At 39.5% G+C, this 9,122-nt stretch overlaps 2 protein-coding genes across 6 annotated transcripts in view; one reads left to right on the forward strand and one right to left on the reverse strand.

The window, feature by feature from the left end:
* LOC102679796 (apoptosis-resistant E3 ubiquitin protein ligase 1) overlaps positions 1-8,984 on the forward strand; it is a 15,030-nt gene extending 6,046 nt beyond the window's left edge. For 2 of the 5 annotated variants that reach the window (XM_031512374.1, XM_006619684.2), the window contains 15 exons: positions 2,970-3,181; positions 5,007-5,163; positions 5,331-5,536; positions 5,654-5,853; positions 5,994-6,231; positions 6,321-6,490; positions 6,576-6,756; positions 6,836-7,047; positions 7,140-7,406; positions 7,487-7,562; positions 7,635-7,924; positions 8,004-8,129; positions 8,186-8,374; positions 8,460-8,722; positions 8,795-8,984. In XM_031512374.1, the coding sequence (XP_031368234.1) occupies positions 3,070-3,181; positions 5,007-5,163; positions 5,331-5,536; positions 5,654-5,853; positions 5,994-6,231; positions 6,321-6,490; positions 6,576-6,756; positions 6,836-7,047; positions 7,140-7,406; positions 7,487-7,562; positions 7,635-7,924; positions 8,004-8,129; positions 8,186-8,374; positions 8,460-8,722; positions 8,795-8,897 (2,790 nt within the window). In that variant the 5' untranslated portion in view covers positions 2,970-3,069 and the 3' untranslated portion in view covers positions 8,898-8,984. Of the gene's footprint in view, positions 1-2,871; positions 3,182-5,006; positions 5,164-5,330; positions 5,537-5,653; positions 5,854-5,993; positions 6,232-6,320; positions 6,491-6,575; positions 6,757-6,835; positions 7,048-7,139; positions 7,407-7,486; positions 7,563-7,634; positions 7,925-8,003; positions 8,130-8,185; positions 8,375-8,459; positions 8,723-8,794 lie in introns of those variants that run through there. The other 3 variants (XM_006619682.2, XM_006619686.2, XM_006619685.2) reach the window with 2 other exon arrangements.
* Positions 3,431-4,772, reverse strand: LOC102679667. Its single transcript, XM_006619681.2, has 3 exons — positions 4,574-4,772; positions 3,913-4,400; positions 3,431-3,773 (listed from the first exon to the last, which is right to left on the reverse strand). Exons 1-3 carry the CDS (start codon positions 4,665-4,667, stop codon positions 3,447-3,449), a joined length of 909 nt encoding a protein of 302 aa, XP_006619744.1. The 5' UTR covers positions 4,668-4,772; the 3' UTR covers positions 3,431-3,446.
* Positions 8,985-9,122: the final 138 nt, after the last annotated feature.

The following is a 9,122-nucleotide window of genomic DNA, read 5'->3' on the forward strand; positions in this document are numbered from 1 at the left end:
CAGATATACTTGAAACCCCTCGATTATCTCGTTTAGATAGACGATCGAAATGCGCATACGAATCGCATGGGAAAAGGAAGTGTATGTACAAACACTCGAATGCACGCTATCGCTTCGATTCAATATACATCCATATATAACCATGAATCATCCTTCACACCACTGATATATTTTCTCAATCAAATGAAAAAAAAATTGAAATTCGTCGCAAATAGTTTTTGCTGCGTGAACGCGTATTATAACGAATAATACGTTAATAAATAAACTTCATCACTTGGAAAAAATTGTGTATCCCTTGTATACCTTCGCTCGAAGAAGAAGACGTCTTAGATAGGCACACACTCGTCTCGAGTAGCCGGCAAGATTTTAATTAGTCCGGGAAACAATCGCTCGTTCTCGCGGGAGGAAGGCATTCATCGCGCTTTCGTATCCTTTCATTCGAGCAAAGCTGATCCCCGAGGGTCCTCTAAAAACTTCTTTTCACCGAAACTTATCGCTGGCTTCTTACAATTTCAAGGGAAAAAAAGAGCGGAGGAGGAAAAAAGGGGAAGTAGGAAGGGAGGGAGGCAGAGAAGAAAGAGAATCGTGATTACAAGTAGGATCGTTTAATCGCTTTGCCGTTAAGGCTAAAAAACGGCACGCCGCCGTGCACTGGATTCCATTAATGCGGTAACACGCCAGAGTATTACGCGCCATGGTGGTGAAACTGTGTCACCAAGTTTGTTTCTCAACCCCCCCCCCCCTCTCTCCTCCCTAAGTGGTGCGCGGGTATTCTCAGAATATCGCTCTCGAAATACATGGGCAAACGGCAATAAGAGGGAGGACGGGAGGAAGGGAAATTAACCAGACGAAAATGTTGCAATTCGGCGCAATATCGTGTCCCCGGTTAAGTAGAAGATAGACACAAAAGCGTGCAATGGCAAATGTGTAGGAATCGATCTGTCCTACCTTCATAATACCGGCAACTCTCTCGTGCATAATCATGAGAATGTATGACATACGTATGCCCTGGTTTTCCTTGCCCACCACCACCACCACCACCGTCACTGCCGCCACTACCTCCTGCCGCTGCTTCAACCCCGTTGCTATTCCCCGAAAGGATCGTTAGCACGAGGTAATGCCAGTGAAGGATATCCGTTCGAAAAGGTCAAGAGTCCACGTCGAGGTTGCCGTGTTCTACGCGGGCTTGATTCTTTCATTGTTCCCATGCTACATTTCTCTTCTTTTCTTCCTCCACGTGTACATTTCCGTTTCGACCACGGCCCAGAAAAAAAATAACTGGGGAAAGGAGGAAGGTTGGGGGGAGGAGAGAAAATGGGGAAAGGCGGAAAAAGATGTGAAAAACATCGAGAGCCACCGCATTCTTCTTTTACCTTTGAAACATTACGAGCTCGAGAGCTTTGATGGACTCGCTAATGGAAACGTTTATCCCTCGAAGTCCTGTAATACTTGATGGGATGAAATGGTCCGCGAATTTTTCCATTACTTTTTTTTACTCGGGGGGGAGGGGAAAACTTAAAAGTACCGTGATTCGATCTTTAACCACCACCATCACCATCGTCCATCGTCGTCGTTAGATTAAATCGAGCATACGCGTTTCTATCGTTCATCCTTCTCAGTGCAATCTCGTGTCCTTGTTTCATTTCGAGAACGACACTCGAGACTCGATTAAACGCGTTAGAAAAAAGAGATCGAAAAATGGAGGAGGATGGAGGAGACACGTGTCCAATTCGTTCCACGGATGCCACAGATTATACCTTGAAATGCAATCCTGTGTTTCGTCCTTCCAATCGTTTTTTCTTTTTTTTTTTTTTATCGGCGGCAATTGGCGCGGTGCACGTCGGCCAATAAATTGTGCAAGGGAAACGAGATGAGCGTGGAAAACACGGGTACGATAACCCCGGTTCGACCTCGAGTGGACTCTTGACCCGCTTTCAGGACCCGTTTAATTCATGGTAACGTTCCGTTGTAGTTGATTAAATCGCCGCCTCGGCCACCCTATCGATCCGCGATCGTTTGATCGGCATGGTTAATCGAGCGGCCTGAAAGCGCAACCGAAGAATCCATCGAAACAGCTATCAATCTCTTTATTCGAATCGAGTACCCCCGGATCTGGGTCAACGCGGGCGAAAGTATATACGGCGAAACATCTCCTTTTTTTCCCCCCTCTTTTTCGATTACAAATAAGTTTAATCCTTGAACCCTCGACGAGGGATCCCCGCAAAGTTGGTCCATTAGAGATGGCGAAAAAGCTTCGGCGTTCGAGCCACCGAATTACCACCGAAATCCCCCTTCTTCATTATTCACGACGCGCTCGAAATCGCGTGCAAGAAACGGAAAATATATTTTTTCCTTATGCATTATCGAGCAAATATTATTATCTTTTGATCTTCTTCGCGCGAGCTTGTATAATAGCTTTCACCCGATTTTTGTAATTAAAATTAATCGCGTGTCGTTAGGAAGTCGCGATGCAACCTCTCTCCCTCTAGTCTTTCCTCTAGAAGAAATTGATCGATGCTTCGCCTCTCGTTACAAGCTTCCCTTTCTTCTCTCCTTTCTAATTGCATTCGCTTCGTTGCAAAAAATATATATATATATATACACTAGCTGCGCACTAACGTTTGTACGACAAGCGAAATATTAAACCTCAGCTTGACAATACCGTCACGTCCCGCACAATTGTCAATGGCTATTCGTCATTCAATCATCGCAGCAGTCGCACTTTGCGCGTGGGTGACGCAGTCGAAAACAAAAGGTAGATGGTTTCATTGTTCGATGATACGACGCAACTCGGGTATAAATTTATTTTCCCGCGATTATATAAAAGTAGTAAAAGAATGTTAAATATCCGTTTTCGAAATTGACGCGCGCGTAAATTCGTGAATTTATTATTATATATGGTTATTCCATACCGCGAAATCGATCAAGATTAATGAGATGAAACGGTGGTGTAATGATGTTTCGAGAAGATGACCTCGTGACGAGCGAGCGATGCGACGGTGAACGAAAGAAAGAATGCTTCGTAGTCGGTAAAAGTTGACGAGCGAAGAGAACGACCGTGGAGGAATTATGCCGGACAAAAATCGAGGCTGTCGAGATGGACAACGCGACAAAGATTTCTTTGCCGATGAGATATCGTCCATCGGCATGTCGCTACGGCCCAGCGGTAGCGCTTCTTCCGGTAAGTAAAAAAATAAAAAACCTCACGTTGAAAATGAACATTTTTTAATCCAATGAATTATTCTTGCGATTAATTTCGTCGTAAAAATAAATAAATCCTTCCGTACGAACGAAGGTTCGAGAAAAAAATTTTCTAACACAACCAAGTTTGCTTTTCAAAAATTAGAGACTATCTTTACTCGTAATTATCTATATTTTCAATCCTAAAATCTTAATTTAACAAAATCATGGAAGTTACAATTACTTTTTACCTCCTTTTTTTTTTCTTAATTCATTTTCGTTTGATGGATATAGAAGAACAGTTTCTTGATTACGTTCCCGTTGGTGAGCTGATGACGATTCTCCGCAGCTATGCAACTCGTCAATTGGTATCTCTCGATGGCACAGTGGTTGATCGTGGAATTCGATTTCTCAAGACCTGTTCGAAACTGATTGAACAAATTCAGGATGATGCATTCTTTCATCAAGACTTCTGATTCGGCCACGCTCGTGTCGCCGATGGCGCAGAGCCAAAGCAGCTTATCCATCCATGCTTCCTTCTCGCTCTCCTCGTTTTTGTAGTTCACCCCGTGGTCCCGCATCCACAGGGTTAGCTGTAATTTCCGAATCGATAAATAAACCGAATCGCAACATCTATCGCATCGCCCCTCCGTCTCCGAATTTTAACAACAAATGAAATTCTTCGAAAGAAAGAGATAGCTTTCTATACTCGGGCTCGCTACGTTGGCTTACCTTTCCCCGACATTTGAAAGTCAAAGGATTGCCGAAGAAGTACACTTTGTCGATACCACCCGGCAACGTTGAAGGTTCCAAACAAGTTAAACGATTCTCTCGGATGTCGAGTCGCTTGAGCAACGGTATTTTGCCGAAGATCACCGGTTCAATTATATCGATCCTATTGAAAGACAGGTCCAATTGTTCCAGGTATACTAAATCCTTGAACCATGCCTCCCTCACACGCGTGATGTTATTGTTCGGTAGGCCGAGTTTCCTCAAGTTAGCCAAACTGTCGAACCCCTCCAAATGAATGTCGTTTATACGACAATGGTGCATGTTCAAGGATTGCAAATGTTTCGCGTATCTCGTGAAAGCTCGCTCCGGAATGTATCGCAAATTCGAGTTGAAGATCAATATAGACCTCACCGAGTCCGTCGTCTCGTTGAAAACTGTTTCTAACGTGACGTTGAAGCATTGCAACCGATCGACCGACCCTCCGTTCCCTGAAACGTTTATCGATAAATTAGAGAAATTTCGAAAAATAATTTTATCTTTTCTCTTCTCGTAAAAAAACAAAAAAAAAAAACGTAAAAAACGATCATCGAAGGTGTTCCACTTTTTCCGATTTCGTATACGGAACAATTGAAAATTAAAAGGGGAAAAGTTTTTGCCTCACCTTCTTCGTGTTTGTTCACGATGCATATCGTAAGCGCAGGCCCGATGCACTTGAGAATGCACAGCGGAAAGACGAGGAACGACGTACGACGCATTTTTAAGTGGCTTGCACAGTTTGACGATTTTACGACGAATGACTACGCAATGAAAATTAGACGGGAGGAATCAGCTCCTCGCTTCGAATTATCAGGCCTCGTTTCCTGTCATTTTCTATACACCGTCGTTATCGCAAATTCCTCTGATTGAGTCTCTAATTAAAAAAAAAAAATAATAATAATAACAATAATATTTGTTCGTCTATAGTAGCTCGGGATATAATTCGATGCGATTAATTGCTCGATCGTTTCCTTTGTTTTGTTTTTTTTTCTTTTCTTCTTCTCCTTCTTCTTTCTTTTGCGAGATCATAGAGGAAGGAAATGATTCGAATGTTACAGGTATCTCATCCCTTGCGAGTTGTGGCGAGGTGGACGCGTTGCCGGAATTACCAGCCCAGGACGAGGAACGATTGCAACGCGCCGCACGTTTGTTGCAACAAAGGCTCGTTTTACGGCAATGGCTCACTGACCATGGCTTGCACAGCCATTATCAAAAGTGAGCAGAATATTTTCCACAGTTACTTTTAGATATAATAAATATCTAAAAATATCTATGGACAATTGTTTGTCATGCGAATATTGCGGTCCTCTTCGAAAGGAAAGATAAGATCTGTTTTTCATTTTCTTTTCTTCTTCTTCTTTTTTTTTTTTTTTTTTCATCAGATTAATGCAGATGGAAGTGATGTCTCTGGAGGATGTGTATTGGGTGGAGGATAATGCGGCACGGGCAGCCCTTGGCAAGGATTTACCGCGATGGACCCAGGCCAGACAGACGTTGCCTACTTCAAAGGAAGATTTAGAAACCCTCAAGGCTGATTTGTGGAGCGCCGTGGTGAAAAATAGCCAACATCAAGACGCTTGGACATGGGGTATGACTCTTTCTCATCGTTTTTCGTAAACTGTAAAATTGTATATAATACACAGAAAATAAAAAGTTTTTCAAGGAAAAACTTGATGAATAACTTTCCTTCCTTTGTACCTGGCAGGTGGAATGTTAGTTGTCTCCGTGTCAGTAGCAGGGTTAGTGACCCTGGCTGCTATGACACAGCCGGCTCTAGCACCAGAGGCAAAACACTCCTTGTTACAGTATGTGACCGGAAAGTATTTACTACCGAGCAATTGTCGGGTTCATTTTGCATGGGATGAGCCGCAGCTTGTGGGAGAAACTATGACGTTTACAGTGAAGGTATACGCAATAAAAGTTTTTAAAATAATATATTTAAAAACGAGTAATAATAAAAATAAAATTTATTTCTTTGGCCAAACAGCTAGCTAATTTATTTTTTATGACGATCGTATTTCATTTTCAAAATGAATGATTTACAGTTTTATCAACGCAACGGCCAACCGTATCCAATTTGTGACAAAGACAATTTGATCGTCGAAGTCACAGAGGGTACACGAAGAGTAGCTACCCTAATAGAGTTAGGAGGCACTGATCCCTTAGCTGCAAACACTGCAGTTGTAAAGTTTACTGTCCGCCATGCTGGACAATATCGAATAGCCGTACTTATTGGTTCGTGTCACGTTCACGGCAGCCCGTTCCTTAAAAATTTTCTTCCCGGTACGATTCGCCATTATCCGAAAGATATATTTATGATAGAATTGTACCCAATTGTTAAATCACGTTTATTTATATTTTATATTATTTAGGCCCCCCAGATCCGAATAAGACCGTGTTCGTAAGACAAAGTTCAACGGTCGTTTGTACAGCCGGAGTTGCACATTCTATGACAATAGAGCCGCGAGATGAATACGATAATCTATGTATATTTGGACCTGGTGATAAACCTACGGAGGGTTATCAAGTTAACATTACTCAGGCAAGTAATGTTAATGGAAAACACGGCTAGAATTTAACGATGGTTACGTTGTGATTAACTTCTGATTAACTTATTTTAATTACAGATTGGTAGTACAATGAATAAATCGGCTATTACAAATTGCAGTATACAATTTGACTATGACTCTCCAAATCAAAGGATTCGTTTAAAAGTCAGTTTCCCGAAGGGCAACTGTTACCATGCGACAGTTAGTTTACGCGGATTGCAACTACATAACGGCGATTTTGACATCATTGTACTCGAGAGTACGAAAGATACTTTGTTCTTCACAATTTTCTTCACAACGAAGTTTTATTTTTACAATATTTATATTTGTTAGCGTAGGTGATGTTGCTAGAATGGTACATAATAACGTGGCCTCGAAAGATCCCAACATTTGTTATGCCGCAAAATTGTTGGGTATGCAAGGAGAAAAATTTTCGAAACCGAAAAAAGTTGTCTGCTTTATTTCGCCTAAACAGCTCACTATCAAGGAATACTTGTTAAGAATTATACCAAAAAGGCTCGTTACTTTCAGGCTTTGCCCATCAACTAAAGTAAGTAGTTTCAATTTCTCGGAAGGGAAAAATTAAAATTTTTTTTTCCTAGATATATAACACGTGCAATAATTTAAAACGATGTCTTTCAGTTCCATTTTGATTGTTCAAATAATCAATACGATGGTTACGACTCTTTTTCTATCGATGATGGATGTCAGCCACCCGTTGAATTAATTTCTCTGTATCGAGATATAATAGCCGCTACATTTACGTTGTTTTTGTTGAAAAATATAGGTGGAAGTGAAACTTTTGCTGACAAACAAGATTTCTTTTATCACGAAGTTCGAAAGCATCATCAAAAACATTACCACGAAAAACTTCTGGTGAAAGTTCAACGCGATAAATTGCTAGAATCGGTAAATATCGAGTATTAATTAAAGCGGTGTATAATTTAGTCAAATTGATTACTCTTTTTCTTTTTTTTTTTTGCTTTAAGTCTATGAAATCTACAAAAGGATTCTCTGTTAGTGATTGGTGTAGAAATTTTGAGATCAATTTTCAAGGTGAACAAGGTACGTTCTTTACAGAATACGAGAATATTTCTTGCTATTGAAAGAAAAATAATATTTAATATTTCATTTCAGGTGTTGATTGGGGTGGTGTTCGACGAGAGTGGTTTGAATTAATTTGCGCGGCTCTATTCGATTCTGGAAACGGTTTATTCGCGTCCTTCGGAGAATCACAGCAGGCACTAGTTCATCCTAACAGTAAACGGCCTTCACAGCTTAAACTAAAGCATTATGAGTTTGCAGGGCGAATCGTGGGCAAATGCTTGTATGAATCTGCTCTTGGTGGTTCCTATAGACAGTTAGTACGTGCAAGATTTACGAGATCATTTCTTGCGCAAATCATAGGCCTCAGAGTACATTATAAGGTATAATTTTTTAAGATCTACATCAATAAAAAAGAAAATTTAAAAAAAAAATAAAGCAATATTTTTATTTTTCTTATAGTATTTCGAACAGGATGATCCAGATTTATATCTGAGCAAAATAAAGTATATTCTTGAAAATGATGTCGAGGAAATGGAACTTTATTTTGTCGAAGAAGAATATGACAAAGATGGTCAATTATTAAAAGTAAGATCATATTATATATTTATTTATATTACCTTATTTAAATTCATTTATTATAGGTAGCTGAATTAATTCCTGGAGGTAGTAAGATTCGTGTAACAAACGATACGAAACTTCGTTATTTGGATGCACTCGCACAACATAGACTCGCTAGTTCCGTACGAAACGAAGTAGAACATTTTCTAAGAGGTCTAAACGAACTTATTCCTGATAATCTTTTGGGAATTTTTGATGAAAACGAACTTGAAGTATACAATTTGTATTTTTCTCTCTCTCTCTCTCTCTCTCTCATTTGTAAACATCTTCCACTTACTTCATATGTATTTGTTATAGTTATTGTTGTGTGGTACTGGTGAATACAGCGTAGCAGATTTACGTGCGCACCATATAGCTAATGGAAGCTCCCCAGAGTTTCTTCGAGTTCTTGATTGGTTCTGGACTGCAGTTAGCAACTTCACGCAAGAGGAGATGGCCCGACTATTACAATTTACCACAGGCTGTTCGCAATTACCACCAGGTGGATTTCAACAATTGAGTCCACGATTTCAAATTACAGCAGCACCAACTTTTGCCAATTTGCCTACAGCACATACTTGGTAAGTAATTTTATATTTTAATTATAGTAGTAGTAATTTTTCAAAATAATAATTATTTAAATATTTTTACAGCTTCAATCAGCTCTGCTTACCCGATTATGAATGTTACGATCACTTTGAGCGAGCTTTGTTATTAGCGATTAGTGAAGGTACTGAAGGATTTGGTATGATTTAAAGATTAAATGTCAATTAAGTTCTAGTCTTATCGAATTTTATTATTTATTTCTTTTTTTTTTTTATTTGTAATCAATACAATTTTATTTAAATATGTATTACGAGATCAGAAAAAATTATCTCACATTTTTATACGTAAAAAAAAAAAAAAGAAAGGAAAAAAAAATTTTTTTTCTTTTTTTTTATTTTTTTGTTTTTTTTTTTTTTTTTTTTTTTTTTTTTTTTT

The sequence above is a fragment of the Apis dorsata genome, unplaced genomic scaffold (genome assembly GCF_000469605.1).
Source record: "Apis dorsata unplaced genomic scaffold, Apis dorsata 1.3 scaffold_429, whole genome shotgun sequence".
Taxonomy (NCBI): Eukaryota; Metazoa; Arthropoda; class Insecta; order Hymenoptera; family Apidae; genus Apis; species Apis dorsata.

Excerpts from the sequence above, each read along its gene's own strand:
- LOC102679667 (XM_006619681.2), bottom strand. The coding sequence starts at position 4,667 with ATGCGTCGTACGTCGTTCCTCGTCTTTCCGCTGTGCATTCTCAAGTGC. Across the intron at positions 4,401-4,573 it reads CGTGAACAAACACGAAGAAG|GGAACGGAGGGTCGGTCGAT; the intron begins GTGAGGCAAAAA and ends TAAACGTTTCAG. Across the intron at positions 3,774-3,912 it reads CTTTCAAATGTCGGGGAAAG|CTAACCCTGTGGATGCGGGA; the intron begins GTAAGCCAACGT and ends CGGAAATTACAG.